We start from the raw sequence: 21,858 nt of genomic DNA, 5'->3' as shown, positions 1-21,858 counted from the left end.
TTTATCATCTCTTTTACATACCTTGCTAGCGTGACTAAATCCAAAACAATTGTAACAGACGATTGTCGGTAATCTAAGTAAGGTTTCTCATCTCGATTTTAATTTTGTATACGAAAACTCCTCTTCGTAGATTTTGGCCAGAGAAGGTTATTGAATGATAATAAACAGACCTACAGGCGCTATCTGGCGTCGCAGTTTTCACTCAGCGACGTCTTCATGCAGGTGGCGCTTTATTCGTCCCAACGAGATTAGCCGTGCAGTGCCCTTCGGCCAGATACGGAAAATGGCGATTCGCGAGGTTGTTTGAAGCCAATTTGAGTAAACACACTACTCTCGCGCGCGCACTCACGTAACGTTGATTAAATGTGCCGTGAAAGTAATGTGATGTCGACTGTGCGCGATGGCAAGCAAAGAAATGACCAGCCATCAGCAGCAGTTCGTTGAGGAAATCGATTACAATGAAATCGAAACGGAGCAGGTAGTTCTTCGTCACCTCTGTATTTTCTCTTAATCGCGCTCCGCGAACGCTCTTCTGTAGTCCCTTACGTACTTTATGTCGTTTCGATTGCCAGTCCTCACAGTCAAAGCCCTGTTTAGCATTCCTATCGTTCCTAAGGAGCATTCGAGCTCGACAAGATAACCTCAAACAAGAGCAAACAATTGTTCGTGCACAAGAAATTGCAGGATGATTTCAATCGAATTTCGATTAATTTTTTAAGCAATGCCTTTAATTTCTATTAATAGAATAGAATTATGAATAGAATTATTAATTCTTTTCACCATTTTGTACATGGAAGAAGGATTATAGATCAGGATAGATGAGACGGTTAGACAGTTTTGTTGTAAACAGTTTGGTTGGCTGATTTAATTGCAGACGCATTTTTAAGGCCGTAAAAGCTTTGGTATAAGGACAGAGTTGAGAGGGCATTGTTATCAAATTCAAGGCAATGGATTAGGGTCTTTTTAATGATATCTTATTCACATATGAATTGTGATCAATTGTCAAATAATCAGTTTGATTGACTTGCGTTCTTTGAAAAAAAAGCATGCGATGATACTCTTTCTTTTCAATAGACAATTTTGTCATGCAAGATGCAAATCTAATGTCTCAATATATGAAATCACAACATTCGACTAATGCCCATTTTTACTAATATATTAACTTTAATCTTGATTTAACTTGCTTATTATTTTTCTCTAATTTTTAGAACTAAGAAAAGATAAGTTAAACCGAGATTAAGGGTAATCCACATTGGTAGAAACAAATGTAAGAGTATTACTGATTTATCTTTTTTTATTCTATCACAGGTAGTTGGCAAGGGTTCCTTCGGAGTTGTGTGGAAAGGAAAATGGAGAGGGCAGGACGTTGCAGTAAAACACATAAATTCAGAAGGAGAGAGAAAGGCCTTCACTGTGGAAGTTCGACAGCTATCCCGAGTTGCCCATCCTAATATTGTTAAATTGTATGGAGCATGTACCAAAAATCCAGTATGCCTGGTAATGGAATATGCAGAGGGTGGATCTTTATATAATGGTAATGTCTAAGAAGAAATCTTTCTTCTAATTAGACAAGCTAAGTAGGTCATATTAAGATTTTATGCTTGTATACACAGTGCTACATTGCAATCCTCAACCACGTTACACCACCAGTCACGCTATGAGTTGGACTCTACAGTGTGCACGTGGTGTCGCGTATCTTCACAATATGAAACCAAAACCACTAATACACAGGTGAGAAAATTTGACATAATCCCGGATTGTGTTTTTTTTTACATTGTAGAAACTAAATTGAAAACTAAACTTAACAAATTTATCCCACAGAGACTTAAAGCCACCCAATTTGTTGTTAGTTATGGGTGGACAGATGCTTAAAATCTGTGACTTTGGCACAGCCTGTGATTTAAATACGTATATGACTAATAATAAAGGCTCGGCCGCGTGGATGGCACCAGAAGTGTTTGAAGGATCTAGGTATACAGAGAAGTGCGATGTATTTAGTTGGGGTATCATTTTGTGGGAAGTTTTAACACGCAAAAAACCCTTTGATGATATTGGTGCTTCAGCCTATAGGATAATGTGGGCTGTTCACGTAGGACAGAGACCTCCTTTAATAGAAGGATGCCCGAAACCAATTGAAGATCTTATGACTAGGTAAGAAATATGTAAAAAAAAATAGTGTGATTAAAAATGTATTACATTAGTATATTTATAGATCTAAATCTATTTATAGATCTAGATCTATTTCTATGCAAATTATTCATAGGCAGATTCCTAATGTTTTTGGATGAATATTTATTTTCAATTTCTATGCTGATTTCCCAGACACAAGTTCTTAAGTAAGGCGAACGGTTAACTTGAAAAGATTTTATGACGTTAAAAATTATATTACAATATAGTAAATAATAAATTATATTTATGCATTTCAATGCATAAATATAATACAATATTGTTTATTTTTATTTATATCAATATAGAATCTTTAGAATTATAAATTATATTAACGAAACTAATATTATAATTCTTATACTATTCATTTATGGGACGAACAGCTCGCCTGGCTTGGGAATCAAAAGGTTAAAAATGATGCGATAAAAAATATGCTTAATGTGAAATATAAATAAGATTTATTTCCTATGTTTATGCTTATTATTTTTCAACAGATGTTGGCAGAAAGCACCTGAAGAAAGACCTTCTATGGACGAAGTAGTAAGGATAATGACTGAACTATCAGAATTTTTCAGTCGCCATTTAGAACCCGTTGAATATTCTTTAAGTATGTATAATATACTTATTCGATTTATGATTATTGCTTAATGCATATCGTTACAAGTTGTTTGCACCAACATATATATATATATATATATATGCATATCATATGTGTACCGTAGGTAGTGAAGATGATGTAGATGAAACATCGAGGGAGGATACGTTAGATATAGTCAGTACGTTAGATTTTCGTATGAATGGTTCCGTTGCAAACGGGACTATTCGTACAATTCCAAAGGCTGTAGAAAAAACCAACGAATGCCTCAACGAAGAAAATTCATCGCCCTTCGCATTATCTCGTACCACACCAGTCGGCAACGGATCGACAAAATTCTCGCTGCGGCAAAATAATTTAGGATTTCAACAAATACCTGACGAGGTTCCGGTTTTATTAAATAACCTTCATGGGAATGTGGACAATAATTTAGAACATTCTAAATCGTCGATTTCACAAAATGTGACAGCGCCGACGGCGTATGACAACAAGCTTGCCGCGTTACAAAACAAAAACTGCACTTTCGCTCCGTTGCACGTGGAATGTGACCCGGTTAGTAATTCTCTTATTAGTATATTCAATATCTTTGATATATACATTTTTACTTTATACGTCTTTTACATATAACTATTTTTTTTTACATTTAACTATTTTTTTTATTATTTCTCTGTTTATATAATTATTAAATTATCGTTAAATTCATAATATCAAATTTATAATGTATAAATATTATAAATATTTGTCTCTATTAGAGATAATTGTTATAACATTTTTTACTATGTTATAGAACGCTTGGGATTTGCCGAGCTCCTCTGACACTTCTTGGGAAATTCCAAATAACATGGCTGGATTAGACAAAGTGGTTCAAAAAACGAAAAAAAATAACCAGAGTAAGTAAAATTAATTTGCTTATATGGAGCTGCAAATGCCGTTCTATATAACATTAAGTTACTAACTTCTCTCTAACTTAAAATTAATTTGTGTGAAAAACATTGAATAGCAAAATTAGAAATTTTGTGATTAAACTTCAATGTATATTACATTTTTTGTTATGAACGCTTATACGTTAAAATATGACTTGTATATATTTTTTTAATTTTATTTAATTGATGTTTTTTATATGATATCCAAATATGATATAGAATCACTTCGATTTCAATTTATTCACGAATAAGCAAGAAACAATTTTATAGGACTTGTACAAGTCATTTTTGTATTTGAATAAGAGTCTTTCTCAGAACAAGTGCCGAAAAAAGATCACAGGAAGGCTGTGGCACCAAACTGACTGACTGTCTATGCGAGACCTGTCTCTGTCGCGTTGAAGGCACATTGCCAAGAGTATTAGCGCAAGAATGATCTGTTTTATGCCTTATGCAGTAATGCATGAGTTAATTTTACAATTGTTGCTGTGAATGCCTAAAATGTAGAAGTGCAAGTTAAAATGTTGACAAAACTTAGATTTATACATATTAATAACAATGATATATTATACATATATATATATATATATTATATTTAAAAAATTTATATATATATATATATATATATATATATATATATACATATATACACACACATATATATATATATGTATATATATGTGTGTGTATATATATATATATATATATATATATATATATATATATATATATAAAATATCATTTTAAATAGACGAACACATACATGCAATGTTATAATACATATGGCATGTAACACACCATATGTCACTGTATTTACATTATAAATATCGTAGAACGTTTGATTCGCGATATGGTAATTGATCAATGATAGGAAAGGAGATATTTTTCCTATCGTCGATTCCTATCATTAATTCATCATATCTGATCTTTTCGACACAGTTAGGAAAAAAGTACGAAGCATGACTAATATGCCAGATAACGCGAAACGTTACGGACACAATGCTTCAGACGAGCTGACACGAACACGCATTTTGAGCTTACAGAGTAGCTCTTTGTGGTACACGAAGTAGATTATTTTCGGCCTAGAATACTAAGCACCGCGCGCTGACTCACCGGGCGCCTTCCTCAACCGTCTTCGTCTCTCGTCCGTGTCGGCCACTAACGCACATTGCTCATAATGCGTTTCTGCGTATTCGTCGTAGTTATTAGCTCAACGCCATAATTCTGTTTATGCGATCATCCGGATAATCGTTTAATATTACAATAATTTGTTGCGATTTCTCAATCATATAATTATATTAATACATGAATATGTATGTATATATTAATGTACATGTGATATGCAAATTTTATTATAATTTTAAACAATAACTTTCTACATAAAGCTTGTAAAAAACTTATACACGTACATTATTGTACGTGTATATCTTTCGAAATATCTTTTAGAGGATCCTATATTTTTGTATAGCAACAACCGTACAAATAATTTGATTGCGGTCAATTCCTAGACGCAATCGGATGGCGATGAAAAGGGACGAGTTATGAGCTCGGCATGCTATATTCATCGAGGGTTCGTCGATCGGCAGAGTTCGCCGGTGATGTACCCTGGCAAAGGGCCCGTATAACCGCAATAGCAGCCGCGATGTACGCGTGCACTAAATTTAACTGACGACTAATCGGTAGGACGTGTGACTCGCTTTTGATTGGCACGTTGCGACGACGAAGAAGAGGACGACCATCGCGCCAGCAGCCGAGGAGGAAAGACGATTGTGGAAATAACGAAAGGGACGTTGAAGAAAAAGAAGAAGATAGACAATGTGTGTGAAAAAGGATGAGAAGGAGATAAGAGAGGAGGAAGATGACAAAGACGTCGACGGCGATAAGTAAAAAAATTCCAGCATGAGATTCTCTCATGGATGAATCAAGCTACGGAACGCGTTTTGTTCTTGGCTCGCATATATGCTCCGCGACGTTCCTCGACGAGAACCGGAGTGGGGAGTATTTAGAAGCAGGTGTGGCTGAGTCAGCATCCCCAATATAGACGTACGTTTGTTTAGTAGAGAGCCGACTCCCTACGGAGGAGCACCTCCCGCCGATCGCAGGTCGCCAAGCGCGCAATACGAGCTCGATTTTATCGAGGGCACATCGATCGATCCGACCGGGAATTAATATTATCTTTTTAACGTTGCCATTCCCGGACCATTCCACTGAACATAAGCCGTTAGCGATACCGCCGTGATTACGCGAGGGTTCGGCCGTTCCAAGTGAAATTCCTGGTATCGCTATCGCCGCTGCGATTCTCTATCACGCTGTTTCGGAGGCTGTCGCCTTATTCTCTAGATATGGAGACCCGAATCTGATCGTGAGGAACGGAACGAAGAAAATTATGCCGACAGGATCGGCTGCATTATCGGAGGATAATCGTGGACGTTAACATCATCGAGGTAACTGCAGTCCGCGCGAGAGCGGCGGCTGCTAGATGATCGACATGTGCGACGACTACCCGGAAATCGTCGGTACCGACACTCTTAAGCGCTGCTGGGTCCTACTGCGTTAGTACACGTTCATCAGATTCTCTAGGCGAAACGAGTGCTCAAAGCGTATTCAGAATTAAGAGAAATTGTATTTTTGGACCTAGTAAGACTGAATGCGTGTTTAAGCGACAGTTTAATAAAGTATCGTGTAGATTTAATGTCGGCTCTACAAGCTTTCGAAGCGAGTCATATTTTCCCCACACAAATATGTAATCTTGCAATATTCCAAAATATTTGCAATATTCCAAAAATATACTTAGTCTTTCGTTTAAATATTTAGGGCTATACTTCTAATAACATGTATTATATTGCAGCCGGATGCGATGATAATGTCGCAATTATCAACATCCATGATAAAATCTTGGGATGTCGTAGGTAGCAGCACTACGAGCGAAGACTTGGGCAATGTTTGTCGCCTACTGGATGCCGACCTGAGGCCTCTTACACCCGACGACACGTGCAAGCTCTCGCGAGAAATCTTCGAGGAGCACAAGCAAATAGCCGAGGAGTACCTCAAGGTCCAAACGGAGATAGCGTTGTTAAGTCAGCACAAAAACGAGATGTTAAAAAATCTGAGCCTCGACAGCCTCCAGCAACAGCAGGAGTTACGGAAACTGGAAGACGAAAAGGTTTTTCCCTTTTATTGCTCTTTGTATAAATTCACTTTGCAGCGTTGAAGCCAGTGGACGCGAGTTCTCATTGATAATGATGTAACTCTTAAAAAAAATTCTCAAGTTTAAAAAGTCCTCAACTTCGGTAATTATTGATACGATCGACGCGATGACTTTTAGGAATCCTTGGTGAAACTGTGCCGCAACCTGACGCGACAATTGCAGATCATGAAGGATCAGAGAGGAGCATTGACGAGTACCGCCGCCACATCGACGATAGGGCCCGCCGTTTCCGGAAACAACGGTTGGGTAGTGGTACCTCATTCATCGAGGCTTTCTTGAGATGCTGCGACTCGACGCGTTCGCGAGGGTCTCAACGAAAAGTATACGTTGCACGATCTCGACAATTGGTCGGTGATGTGCAACGCGGATGGAATTACATTAAGATTCCAATCCAATTTTGTACGAATCCAAACCAACACCGCGTTGCTTGCTACCGATAGAGTATGTGAGGAGTATGTGAGTCAGAGTGGTCGCTCGTAGCGGAAGATTGTTTCCGACTCGATCTTATCAAACTCCCTATCTACGACGCGCGGTAACTGTACAATTGACTTCAAATTTTTTCAACATGAAAAAACGTAATTTCAAGCATGCACTTAAAATATGCCATTTGTTAGATTTTTTTTCACAGTCATCTTTTGTCTTTTGCGCGTTTTCGTTTGCGGTTTAATTAATACAGCATAATAGAACATCCCAAGCATATGCAAATACAATACCATTAAGAATATTACAGAAGATTCTTTTCGATTGCAAAGCTTCAAAGGTATTGTTAACAATGAATTGCAATCTAGTCATTTTGATTCATATTTCATCGAATCATTCATTTGCATTTGATGTATAGAATGTACATTGTATGATATATAGTAGGCAGCTTTTGTTATTTGAAGTATTTAAACTATTGTCTAACAGTGAAATGTACTTTACGCGCTAACTTCTATGTTTGACATAATTTAAAAAAAAAGATATATGAACGAGACACAAACCGAGCAATAATTGACAAGCGTGGATTATTCTTTATATTTGGATTTTATCAAGAGGCGGTCGCGTCTCGCACCAAAGTGAACGCGACGCGAGAGAAACTGAATCTCTTTTACGCGAGTCAGCGAGTTCCAAGCATGCGAGATTACCAAATCTCAGTAACAGCTGAACTGATCAAGTTTGAGTAGTCTCAAACGGTAGCTTGGATAAAATAGCATAATAAAAGTGTTTTTATTTTTTCTCTCCGTGCTCTACGTGCGGAGTTTCTTTATACACACAGTACAATTTGATCCGGACTTACTATGACACCCATTAATAACAGATTCCTGAGATCATTTTGAAATGAAAATCTTAATACTGAAAATCCAAAATATTTGAGACTATAATAGTTTTTAAATGAGAAATATTTAAAGTTAATCAATCAAACTGAAATTTACGCGCTCGGATATGACTTAGACACAGCACAGTAGTGAAGGTGTAAGATTTTTATACATAAATCTTGAAATGGATATAATTTAATACACATACTTTCATTGCATGTGTCAAATATCTGTATATTTTCGACACTATTTGATTGAATTAATTATGTGTCAAAAATACAGTCTGCTTACGACTGTAATTATTTTTAATTAATTACATTGCAAGAAATTGAAATACATTTTTAATTTCTCGTTTTGCTAGTGTGTGATTATATAAATAACTATTTTTTGTCTCGCCTGTGAGTTTTAACTTAACATTTCTGCAACGACAGGTCTAACAAAATCAAAACACTGCCTAAGTCAGTGCATTAATCACGTATACAGGAGCGTACTAATGTTTCCATTTGTATCTAACGAATTAAACACAAGACAAATGCGATATTTGAAATACATTCGCGCAAGATATATATATAAAAAAGATTTTTAGAATAATCTCTGGTAAAAAGTTTTAATAGAAAACGATTCACATTTGTGTGAATTCACGAACCAAAGTTCATATTCAAAATAATAGAATTTTTTTATCAAATCTATTTTTTTTTTACCAGGAATATAAAATTATAAAAATGAGATTAAAAAAGGGGACTAATGAGCTATTATAAGAATTTTTTAAACGGAATTGAGCGCATGAAACGCTCGTTAGAATTAAGATAAATGCTATTATGTCGATTGCGGTTACAGCGAGCTGTATCTTCGTAAAAAAGTGATACTGGAGATGATAGAACTTCGTTTGTATTAACAATTGGCAGCGACTGAAGCTCGCAGCTAACGTTCTCGTTTTTGTTCCTATGTTAAGTAAAATGTAACTGAGAGATTGTGAAACCATCCTCGTGTATCGCCTCGACGGCGGTCTCGGTAACGAACAATCAAGTAATTGCACGCTTTGCAGAAGTTTCTCGACAAATTCTCTTCCGAGAATCTGTGATGTGAAATTATTGTTCAACACATGTTGAAAATGTAATATAGAATTGTAAATATATAACTCTGAAAGCTGCCGTGAGATTTACTAGCGTGTTCAAGATCTTTTATCATATATTACCCACATAAGACGCTTAGCATCAGTAAACTTAGAGAAACAGTGTGCTACTGATAGGCAATTTACAAGATTTATGAAAGAGTAATAACCCAATAGCGGTGAAGTTGTTATATTGGAAATTATATGAAAAATCCAATCTCTGTCATGCGTTGGATGTCCCGCTTTTTCGTAAACAGCGGGGTGTCTAGCCTACGCTATACACCCGCGCGTATATATCGTAACGATCTGATGCGGAGACTCGCGCGCGCAGCTCACGTATTTCACATAAAAACGCGGAACGAGTCCTGCACGCAAAATGAAGTTCCGGTAGGAACTGGAATCGCCGACGGGGAAGATATACGACACGGAATCAATAACTCGGCTCCCAGTTATTCCCGCGCTTCAATATTTCGTCGGAAGGAAAGCACGAGAGATAGTAGAAAAGAAATAGGACGCGACCGGTTAACCGGGAGAGAAAGCAGGGATGTTCGGAGGCTGCGAGGGTGGGACAAGAATAGATGAACAACAAGAGGGAGAGACGGAAGAGGGAGGGTGCGAGGGTGCAAATGCGTGGGTGTGCATCGTGGTTATAGATAAGGAGGAGATCGGGCGATCCCCGGTTTATTGAGAACAAGGGAAAGAGGATGAAAAGTTGGGAGGATTATGGGGTGCGATTGAGGCTCACGGTAGAGTGAGAGAGGGAAATTGGCGAAAATATACGTACGCGCGTGCGTGAGCGGAGGAAGAGACCAAGGGGAGCGGAATCGCGAGTGTGGGAGAGCGGTAGCCAGAGGGGAAAGACGAGAAGCTGAAGAAGGGGCAGAAGATAGGCCGGAACTTCAGACGTCTACGGACCTGCCCGCGCGAACCTCGTTCCCTCCCTTTAAGTTCCGCACTATTTTTTTCGCGCTATCATTTCTCCCGTTAGAGCTATTAGGCCGCCTTTTCCGTAAGAGGATCCTGATCACGAAATCGGGATGGACCGCGTCGCGAACAACGATGTAAACGAGAAGAGCTACATCCTGGACGCGAGAAAGAACTTCGAGGACGTGAGTAAGACGTCTCCATCTCGCTCTGCTCAACGGCGGAGGACGTGGTCTACGGAGTCGACCAAACACGTCCCGGTTCCATTTTTTTTTTTTTTTCGTTTTTCGCTTCCGCAAACAAAATCGTCGCCGGCAAAACGATGTGCAAAGCATTAAACGGCGCTGAGGAGAAAACCTCTCTCTTTTTTTCCTGTGTGTTCTTTCTTCCGTTTTACCGAAATTTGTTGCGCGAAAGAAATGTAAAAATTAACTGGAATGTAATTGATGTTACGACGAAAATTGCAATATTCTTATTCAAAAATATGCTTTATATATTTCAAAGGAATTACTGTGATTATTTGAACACTTTACGTACAATAAATCTAAATAAAATATCCAAATTTTATTAGTGAGAAAGTCAGTAAGGAATAGATCGCGCAATCTGTGATTGCTTTTGTGCAAATTAAACATTACATAGTGAGGACTACAATAACGATGTAGTCATTTTTTAGAGGTAATAAAAAATTGACTGAACATTATTCTTTACTGTAAGTTTTTATATTTGTGGCACGTTAAAATACACTCGCGCATTTTTCATAATAAACATTATAGATTCCACCAAGCAAAAGTAATTAATTGTTAGTTTTTATAGAAACATATGCTACATTGACAGAATTATTTCTTAGAATTTACCTTTAAAATCGGGATAAATCAGAACAGTATACACCGAAAGAAGAAATTTCTAAATTTAAAAAAATATTTATTCGGATAGCACTAATGAAATATTAATTTACGTTACAAACATATTTACACTATAAGACGAAATAACATTTAAATTAAATTAGTGATTCTTATGTAAATAAATAAATATTTACATCTAATAAATATTTCATTAGTACCATTTGAATTTTATTAAATATTTATTCAAATTTAGTAATTCTTCCTTCAGCGTAGTATTAAAAAAATTTTACTATATTATCTTGCAACTACCACGATTTTTAATTTTAAATTCTAAAAAAATAGTTGTGTCAATGTAACATATGTTGCTATAAAAACTAACAATTATTACTTTGCACTTTAATACACAGAAAAAAATTGTTTATACTTGACTATATTTATTTAACTTGATTAAATTCCTTCAATTAAAGTATTTATGTATTTAAGTTAAATTAAATTTCTTTAATTCGAACGTTTATATACAATATTTAACTTATAATTAAATTCATAAATACTTGAATTGAAGAAATTCAATGATTCATTTAATCAAGTTGAATAATTTAATCAAATCAACAATCAATTTTGTTAAGTTAACAATTTTTTTTCGATGTAAAATTTAACATTTTATATTTTATTGTAACAGATATAAATAAACCAGAGAAAGTCATATAAAATTCTTTAAAATATTCACAACTATTATGATTTTTAAAATAAATTCTAAGAGAGAATTTTCTCCTTGTACCGTACCGTTACGTTGCAACATGTTAAAAGAAATAAAAGAAAATAAATTTTCTCTGTAATTCATGTAACATTTTTATATTTTTCCATCTATTTTTTGACGGTTTTTCAGTAGATCAATTTACACTTCTCTTTGTTCTATTTTCAAGTTATTTTGGATTTTGCAACCCGTAATTAACACATCAATATGAGATCAAAGAAACGAATTCCGTAAAACCATTTGCATCGGTTGATGATGAAACGAAAACATTCGATGTTACTTTGAATATTAAAGATTTTTTTTTACAAGTTTCTTGCGCTTTTCTAACCGCGTTGTTATTTTCATTAGTATTATGGTTTGAATTTAGAGAGTTTTTGAAATTTGTTCATTTATTATTTTCCGGATGTATGCGAGAGGAAGTTTCGCTCTTAAAGTAAGCGAATCTCTCGGGATGTACCGGATGGTACCAAGTTATATATATAGCCATCGAGTGCAACCCCGTCGCGTGATTTACAAAGTAATTTCGCGAACGACGCGCCGGAGAATATCGCGAGAGTATCTCCTCTTAGCGCGGATGCAAAAAGTGTGCGAGAAAGTTCGCTATACGCCACTTTCGCTACCTCGTTAATTCCATCCGCTCCTAATCCGTGGGTTTTAAACGTCTAGGAAAGTTGCCATTTTCATTGCCATCCAGCGATTCTCCTTGAATTCCCTGCGGCGTGTAATCGCGCGCGAGACGAGCGAGAAACGTGCAATTACGGCTCCTCTCCTCCCGATATCTTCGAGATTGAAGCTTCCGTCGTCTTGAAAAGAGGAAGACTGGGGAGACAGAGAGAGAGAGAGAGAGAGAAGGAACGCGGTCTCTTAAACAATTCCATTCGTGGTGAGAAATTTCCGCGATGACATTTCCCCCGATATGCTCATTTCTAATCAACGCCTCCGTGATTTCTCCCGCGCGGTTTTTTCTCTCGCAAAGAGCTGTCATATCCGACTGCCAATAAAGGTGCTGCTGGGTGCACGAGCACCGAGAAGGAACAAGCGAGAGGAACGGGAAGGGGCGCGTAACTCCGTTGGGTTTTCGTTCGTCACGCGTGCGAAAGAAATCGAATACGTATCGAAAAATCGTACCGCGCCGCGCCGCGATTGTTCGCTATGATTGACGCACGGTTTCAAAAATTCGACAGGTCGGCAGTGTCGCATCGGAGGAGTCCTACGATGACACGAGACAACTAGTCGGGGTAAGAGTTTGCTACATTTATTAGCTATAACAATTACCTACAAATTACCCAGCAAATGGAAATAAATTCAAATGAATTAAAAATTGCAATTTATTTTAATTTATCCGAGCTCGCGCTTTAGAGTTTCCGAGTATTTTTAGATTCAAATGGATTGAAATATAAAATGTGATATTCATCACTTTGAATTCGAATGGATTCATATTTTTATTATATAATATTAGTTTTAGATTCAAATGAATTGAAATACGAAGTGAGCTATTCATCATGTTGAATGCATATTATTTTTGAATTTAAATAGATTCGAAAAATCTGAAGCGCACGAATTTAAAAATGTCAAAATGAATTCATTTCTATCTATTTCAATTCATTTTCGTTTGCTGGCTGGCTAGTCCTTGTGGAAAAGTATTATTGAATTAGAGTAAAACTATTAGAACGAAGAGTGTATTGACAATGTTCAACTACGAACCGAACCAAATCGAATTAGTTAAAACTCGAATCGATTGAATTTGAATTTCCATTATACGAATCCGAACTATTCGAAAACTTTTAATCCGAATTTCGAATAAAAATTACATATATTGATAATCATAAAATCATATTTAAAGTAACTTTATAATCAATATTACTTTTCTTACAATAGAAATCTTTTTTTATCTATGTAAAAATTCGACTTAACAATAATATTGATAATTAAAAATTATGTTTCAACGATTTCATTTAATTTTGAGCGAGATTTTCAATTTATCGATTTGATCAATCGATGAATTAAAAAACTCGCCCTTTATTCAATTTGATTCGAATTTGAATATCTCTCGCAAAAAAATTAATAGGTTGTAATACAACATTTAAAATATTATTCAAATAATATTTTGTTACGTGATCACATTGAGAAACATAAAAAACTTATTAAGACTAAATATAGGCAGACTTAAAAAAATTTTATATAAGAGAATTTAATACAGAATATTATAATTTAATATGGATGTTTAATTTAATTTATAGAAGACATTTAATAAGTATTACTATGTATAACATAATTTGGTTCTTTATGTGGTGTAAATTAAATCTTTATAAAGTTTAATAAAATAGGAAACCTTATTATAACATTATTAGCACTTTATGAAGTTTTAATAAAACATGTTAAATTATATTAACCACATATTAAATCTTTATTAAATTATATTAACTTTTTTCGCGAGCTATCATTCGAAATAAAATTATTTGATAATCTTTATAAAATTACATTTAAAGTAATTTTATATTATACAATCAATATTATTTTTATTGTATAGAAAACTTTTTGATTATTTATATAAAAATTCAACCTAATAATAATCATCTTGGTAATTAAAAATTATGTTTAAAGTAATTTTTTTATATTATTTTACAAAATATTTTTTTAATTATTTCTTTATTACTGTAATATTTAAAATGATTATTTTGTACCATATAATCAATATTTTTATTACACAGAAATCTTTTTATTATTCTATGTATAAAAATTCAACCTAACAATAAATATGTTGTTAATTAAAGATTGTATTTCAACAATTCAATTCGATTTAATTTGATTCGATTCGTGTACGTCGATTCGTTTCGATTCGAATTTGAATAGAGAAGTGAAATTCCATTTGTTTCGATTCGGTGTTTTAGTGAAAAAAGCTTTGATTTGCACATCTCTGTGATACACAATATTGGATTTGAATGGTTTTTTAATTATTTCCAATTGTTTCATGCAAGTTTCATAGTACTTTTTCATAAAAATTTCGCCTTTCTTTCGTCCGCCCCGAACTCCCTCTTATTATTGGAGCAACGAGCGATTAATTGCCGCGGACGGCAGCCTCGTTACGTTCGATCTACTTTGCGAAGCTACTACGCGAGATACTCGCTGCGAATAACAAGCGGATTAATTGACGCCGCTACGGAAACTTCCCCAAGCAGCTTCGCCCGATATCGGCAGCTATCGATTAGTCCCGCGTGAATGTTGTTTCGACGACGGCGACGAACGGAGCGATGCACTCTTCTCCGAACGCTCAATTCGTCAATTTTGCCCACGGCCGTTGGCCTGCGACCTGGCGCACGTGCGCTGTCGTTCCTCTTCTCTATCGCGTCGTCCCTCCGCGCTTCGTTATCGCTCCAAATTATTCCGCTGGCCGATGATCGTACGTAACCATTTAGTCCCTGGCCTGCCAGTTATTTTATCGTCAACTTGCGTATTTTTATTATTACGCGGCGTCTCGCGAAACGGCCTTTTCGATCGCACGCTCGCTCGCTACCATTAATATTCATCAGCGTGAAAACATTACGTGAAAGCTCGTGAAATGTTCGCGGGTACGAACGAGCGCGAATACGCAATGTGACGTCTAATTAACGTCTACATCGCAAAACTCGCTCGCAATGCGCTTATGATCTACTGCCCACGCTTATCACACTGTGAAAAGTATTTGCGCTTAAACGTCGTCGGCGCGTATTGCAGGAGGAGGAGGACGAGGGGAAGTCCGGCAAATTTAGCAGCCTGCAGCTCGCGAGCTTCAATTTCATCAATTCCATCATCGGCAGCGGCGTCATCGGTAAATAAGAAATGATCCCGGTTGACTGTAGACGAAGGGAAAGTGCTCGATATTCTCGCGAAGTCGTATTCCCCTGAAGTACGTCGACTAAAGAGATTGACGTAAATTTTTCAGGAATACCGTACGCGCTGCATCAGGCCGGCTTCGGTCTCGGCATCGGCCTGTTAATTTTAGTAGCGGTGCTGACCGACTACTCGTTAATCCTTATGGTGCGAAGCGGACACATTTGCGGCGAGATGAGCTACCAGGGACTGATGCGGGCGAGCTTCGGCCGCGCCGGCTTTTACATTCTCACGACGTTGCAGTTTGTCTATCCGTTCATAGGTACATAGTTGCTTAAGGATGTTTTGGCTATGCATTATGAATGTAAGAAACACGCTTGCGACTTTACAGCCTCGTAATGAACGTTGCATTATTCTTACTAGCAGCAAAGAAATTATTTTAAAAAGTTTCTTTAAGCCAAAGAAGTTATTAAAAATTTTTTATTAAAATAAAATGTTCACAAAACTTTCTTTCGTGGCACTTATTAGTATGCAAGGTCTACGAAAGATCATTAATTTGTGATCTTTTATAAATAAAAGTGCCTTTTACGAGATTAATTATTAGTATTCCACAACCTCCCTGCTATCTCAAAAACGCATTCTTTTTTCCTCTCTTCAGTAAATCGTAAATTACGTTTGTTTTATACACCTGATAAACTTTCACCTATAGGATGAATAGTAAAACTTCAATAAACTGGTTGATAAGAATTGTGTCGCGTTAATATTTATTGAGTAGAGAAGAAAGAAAAAGCAAAATGGTATTCCACCATCCCCTGTCTTCCCCTTTATGTATCTTTATATATATATAAAGATCTCTTATCTTTATATACATTTGTATAATACAAAAAGTTCATTTCATATTTCCATAGATATTTACACAATTCCCTGGAAAAAAATCCGCAGAACGTTTTATTATTATTTTTGTTTTTCAGAAATACTATCACAATAATAATGCTGCTCAATGCTTCATTACGTTTTCTTGGTTTCTTTTTACTTTTTTCAAATAATATTGATTAAATCTATATACATAACATCCTTAAATATTAATAAATTATAGAACAATCAGTGATATATCGTATGGTAATAACAATGACTTTTATTTAGGATATAAAAATCATTCCAGGTAATTGTTTAAACAAAAAAACATGGAGTGATTATTCCCAGATTAGAGAAATGCTATAGCCCGTAGAACGTTTAATAAATACATTTATCTATTTATCTACGTCGACTTTTTATATCGACCATATATTGGTCTTTAAATCCTGAAATACTATTCATATTTTTTTTATTAACATCTGGATAAAAATCCACCCGCATAGTTGAGAATTTTTTAAAATGCTTTTCTGTGTTTCCTTTATGTCTATTTTTTTATGTTTACTTTTTTATGTCTGTTGCAAGATGTTAAAATAACTGAACTAACACCAGACCTGTTTTATTTCAGCTAACATTTTATTATTATGTTTTATTTTCTAGCTAATATTTAAAAGCTTTCTTCTCTGGCATTTTGATGACCTTTTTTATTAATATAAGATCTCTTTCTTTTTTCTTTTTTATGCCTTAGAGTTTTTTCATATTGATCCAAACGTAAAGAATAGTGAAATTCTAACAGAATAGGTCGACGTGCTTTTATTAACGTGAACTATTTTTATTAACGTTGCAGCGATGGTCTCTTATAACGTCGTCGTCGGCGATACGGTCACCAAGGTCTTAATAAGAGTGACGGGGATGAACGAGACGAACATTTTCGCTCATCGACAAGTCGTCATTCTCCTGGCGACCCTCTGCATCACTATCCCGCTTTGCCTGTACAGGAACGTAGCGCGGTTAGCGAAAATTTCCTTCCTCTCTCTGGTCTGCGTCGGATTCATTCTTCTCGCCATCTTCATTCGGATGGACACGATGTCCGCCATGGTGTAAGCGAGTATTTCACCTGTAGTTCACGGGGACGGGGGGAAAGGTCGCTAATATCTCCCGTAAAGTCACTATGTGTAATCATAGGCGTGATTGATTACAGTCCGAGTCAGAAGGACAGTTGGAGGTTCGCCAATTTCCCGGGGGTCGTCCCAGCCGTCGGTATAATGGCGTTCGCCTTCATGTGCCACCACAACACTTTCCTTATTTATGGCTCGATCGAGAGAGCGACCCAACAAAAGTGGGATGTGGTGACGCATTGGTCCCTATTCACGTCTTTCCTAATCGCCGCGGCCTTTGGAGTTGCCGGCTACGCGACCTTCACGTCATACGTTCAGGGCGATCTCATGGAAAATTACTGCTGGGACGATGATCTGATGAATTTTGCCAGAGTCATGTTCAGCGGCACCATATTGCTCACCTTTCCCATCGAGTGCTTCGTTACACGCGAGGTAACACCTCTCACATTTTAACATTTATGTATGCATAACGAGATTCGGAGGATCGCCGCGTAATTGAAGAATTATTCCACGAAAAAGAATAGTTTTGTTAAAGTGTCTGAAACTTCAGCTAGATACAAATCTGAAAATAATTTTGTTCTAAATCATCAAATCATCAGATATCATTACGCTCCAGTTAGTTGCTGGAATGTCAAGACGTCTTGCAGCATTGCTAATCAGGCCTGAGCATCCTTCATAATTATTTTGATGGTGCAATCAAATTATTTTCAGATCTGTATTTAACTAAAGGAATATTCCAAATAGAGAAAATTTTGTGATAAAAAAACCAATGGTCATAAAACTTGACACATAATATGAGGTAAATTATGAAGAAATCTAATCAAAATTGACTGATTAAGTGAGTGGTGAAAAATGGGTCATGCGATGACAGTGCCCATTTGCCACTCATCAATCTCACTTTGTACGAACACTCCCATATTCATGTAGCCGGCAAAGCAGCAGTATTTGTGAGGGGTCATTCGTGAACAGCGTTATTTTTTGGCCAAAATGAGATCGTATGTGACAAATGGACACTGCCGCCGCACAATCCAGACTCATTTGCTGGTTTTTGACCAAAATCTATTCATTGATTGAATCCTTTTTTTACTTCATCAAAAGTTTCTTCAGTGTCACGATCGCGATTTACTATATTGTCGCTCCAGGTGCTCATGACGGCGATCAAAGGCACGGACGAATTGGAGGGACACGAGGCTTACGTGCCTAACTCAGACCGCAAGTACCTGATAATCACCTTGTCGATAGTATCCACTGCATACCTGATCTCCATGTTGACGGACTGCCTCAGCATCGTCCTCGAGTTGAACGGTATCCTTGCCGCGGTGCCGCTCGCCTACGTTTTGCCCGGTCTCTGCTACCTCAAACTCGAGGAGGGACCCATCTTCTCGTCTAAGAAGCTCCCAGCGCTCGGCCTGATGACCGCCGGTATTCTGGCCGCCATTTCCGGTCTGCTGCTACTCATAATCAACAGTAGTTCAGGTACCTGCTTTCACGGCAAGATAATGCCGTATTGCGTCGACAACTCGACGAAGCTGCATCTCGCCACGACTACGGTGTCCACCGACAGCTTCAACAGTACGACGCACGGGATCTAAAAGTTTAATGGACGAGCACGGTAAATCTTTAGCTTACAATTAGTCGTAAGTCTGCCCAATTGTCGAATGAAAGTATAATGTGATTAATTTTGCGGGACAAATAATGCAGGCATCATTTGAATTGCCAAACCGGCAAAATAAATTACAGCACGCACATACGTATACATATAATCAAATTGATAAATCGGGATTTGATATTCGCTTATTAATATCCCACATTTTGATGCAGCGTATCCGATACATAATCGCTTCGAAAATTTGAAAAAAACGTGAAATTTTATATACCGTAAACTTGTGGGGGGAAAAAAGATCGAATTTATACGAAATCAGATGAAGCAAGATTTATGAATAAATACATTGTTCCAATGAGAGGATTATAATATACTGTTACGGAAAATAATACTGCGCGAACTGTTTGCAAATCAGGTTTAAAGGGATTAGCGAGTATGCTAACGTATCCTAATTGATAGATCTCACATTGTGAAAATATTTTGTGCTTTAAAATAGACTTTAATATTAAATATGTGGGACGTAAATTTATAGGGGAAAAAAAAAGGAAGGTGACCGTTTGTGTATAAACAATCAGGAATATTTAATTATGTTGGATAATACTGTTCCCTCCACGATTGCATTCCACGAGAATCCATTCCACGATCAGCGCGATATGATTGAGAAATTTCGAACGCATGATTATCGCAATATACGTATAATCAATGCAATATGGGATTCGGCTTACGAGCGAGAATCCCGAAAAAAAAATTGGCAATAGATATATAATCGTTCTTTCCACCGTTTTTAGTAAAGTGTATAGACCTATGAATGTTTGTCGCACGCAACTTTACCGAGATACAATTAAGTAAAGTCGTAATCTTTCAAATTAGTTGTATGCACAATGAGCTTGAAACTCACGATTGAAGACGATTAATTGACACTCCGCGGCGCACATTAGAAAGACAGAATTTCAATGTATCAATCGAAGTAATTATTGAACTTCCGATACTCTATTATTATACGTGAAAGAAAAAAGGCGAGAGGACTCTTGTATTTAGTCCTGATAATATTCCAAAGATAAGGTTCTAAAAAAAATCTCTGTGGTTATAAAATGAGCGAGAATTTTAAAGGATATATTATAATTTTAAAGAATAGTTATATCGCGATTAGAAGAGATTATGACTAGACAACTAACGTATAGAATACGTGAGCTAAAATCTGATTATATTTTTAAAAAAGATGTTGAACAGACAAATGACTTATAAATGAGAGGCTATATGTATATGTATACACATATGTATATATCTATATACATATACACTATACGTATATGCATATTACGTTTGTATTTTTTCGTGACAAGAGACAAGGGACTAATATTGAATGTTGAAAGTAACAAGTATATAACAAATCTATTAAATCTATTAAATGTTTATAAGGAAAATGATTCGCCGCTTGAAGGCTATTCGCAATTTGTCTTGTCCAAATTTTCAATAAGCTGTGCGTTTCATTTATTTATTTTATTTTATTTTTTTTTTTTAAGAAAGAAGAGAAACCAGCACTGATCATTTTTCAATTCTTTACAAAAAGAACTCGTAAAACTGTATTTAAAATTATTTTCTTACATATATGCAAGCTTTTTTAATACGATCGAAGTTAAGCATTGTTTGTTTGCAATATACGGAAATATTAGTATACGTAACATGAACTATAGATTTTCATTACTGGCAGTGTATACGGTAAACCACGATTGAAAAAAGTTTCTTTGATTTTCAATCTCCGAAAACTCCAATCAGAGACTCCGGCTTTTTGAACGAATTTCCGAGAAGAGAGCCAGATTTGATGAGAAATTTAACGAATTGGATAATATTGATCTAATAGGTGATCTGGCAAAACTAATAACTGTGATTGGAACGCAACTATAGTGGCATAACGATCGCGATAAAATTTTTTAGTCACCACTCAGATTTTCTCCTTTTGCTTGTTTAGTTGCTCGAAAGATTTTGGCTTTGAAGAATAAGTGTTGGTTCACAATCTTGCTTTAAAAGGCTTTACACCGTAAGATCGTAAGAAATTGACCAATCACAGTCGACTTTTCTTCTCGCATTCAACTGTGATTCGTTAATTTTTTACGGCCTTTTAAAGCAAGGTTGTAGACCGATACTTATCTATACTTTTAAAAGACAAAGGAAGAAAAGGGGAGCCAATGTGACTGTAATATATTAAAATATTATATAAAACCATAATGGAAAAATGACACAATCACACGAGGGGCGGAAGTAAATTTCTCCTTCCGCAAAAATAACGCTTTACAAAAAGGAAAAAAAAACACTGATAAGAAAAAGACCATACAGGGGGAAAGTATTTATCGCGCGTGATTCGCGTACTATAGCATGTAAGGCAAAAGAATCAAATATGTCTACCTGTTTATTGAATAAATATAAAGAAAGATATATAAGAAGCCTCTATTTGAGATAGAAAATTATAAAGAGCCTAAGTTGATATATTATAGGAACAGTCACGGCCTAGAGAAAACGGGATGTGTTATCGGTAAATATACGCGTGATGAAACAAAAAACAAAAGACAAAGAGAGAGAGAGAGAGAGAGAGAGAGAGAGAAGATTCACGTATAAATTCATTTATATGTGACTTCTCTCTCTTTTAATGCGCGTATGTTATC

At 36.1% G+C, this 21,858-nt stretch overlaps 2 protein-coding genes across 2 annotated transcripts; both read left to right on the top strand.

Moving 5' to 3' along the window:
• Nucleotides 1-250: 250 nt before the first annotated feature.
• LOC105207936 (mitogen-activated protein kinase kinase kinase 7) lies at nucleotides 251-9,342 on the top strand. Its single transcript, XM_011177623.3, has 9 exons — nucleotides 251-478; nucleotides 1,309-1,534; nucleotides 1,614-1,731; nucleotides 1,822-2,151; nucleotides 2,661-2,773; nucleotides 2,889-3,313; nucleotides 3,549-3,651; nucleotides 6,591-6,844; nucleotides 7,007-9,342. Exons 1-9 carry the CDS (start codon nucleotides 401-403, stop codon nucleotides 7,166-7,168), a joined length of 1,809 nt encoding a protein of 602 aa, XP_011175925.1. The 5' UTR covers nucleotides 251-400; the 3' UTR covers nucleotides 7,169-9,342.
• A 151-nt stretch (nucleotides 9,343-9,493) lies between these two features.
• LOC105207937 (putative sodium-coupled neutral amino acid transporter 11) lies at nucleotides 9,494-21,756 on the top strand. Its single transcript, XM_011177624.3, has 7 exons — nucleotides 9,494-10,404; nucleotides 13,000-13,053; nucleotides 15,530-15,623; nucleotides 15,738-15,947; nucleotides 17,325-17,577; nucleotides 17,679-18,027; nucleotides 18,738-21,756. The coding sequence occupies exons 1-7, from the start codon at nucleotides 10,333-10,335 to the stop codon at nucleotides 19,185-19,187; spliced, it is 1,482 nt and encodes a 493-aa protein (XP_011175926.1). The 5' UTR covers nucleotides 9,494-10,332; the 3' UTR covers nucleotides 19,188-21,756.
• Nucleotides 21,757-21,858: the final 102 nt, after the last annotated feature.

Source organism: Solenopsis invicta, chromosome 8, assembly GCF_016802725.1.
Source record: "Solenopsis invicta isolate M01_SB chromosome 8, UNIL_Sinv_3.0, whole genome shotgun sequence".
NCBI classification, from domain to species: domain Eukaryota; kingdom Metazoa; phylum Arthropoda; class Insecta; order Hymenoptera; family Formicidae; genus Solenopsis; species Solenopsis invicta.
Note: the sequence above shows the minus strand (reverse complement) of the source record. Positions and strands in the feature narration are given on the sequence as shown.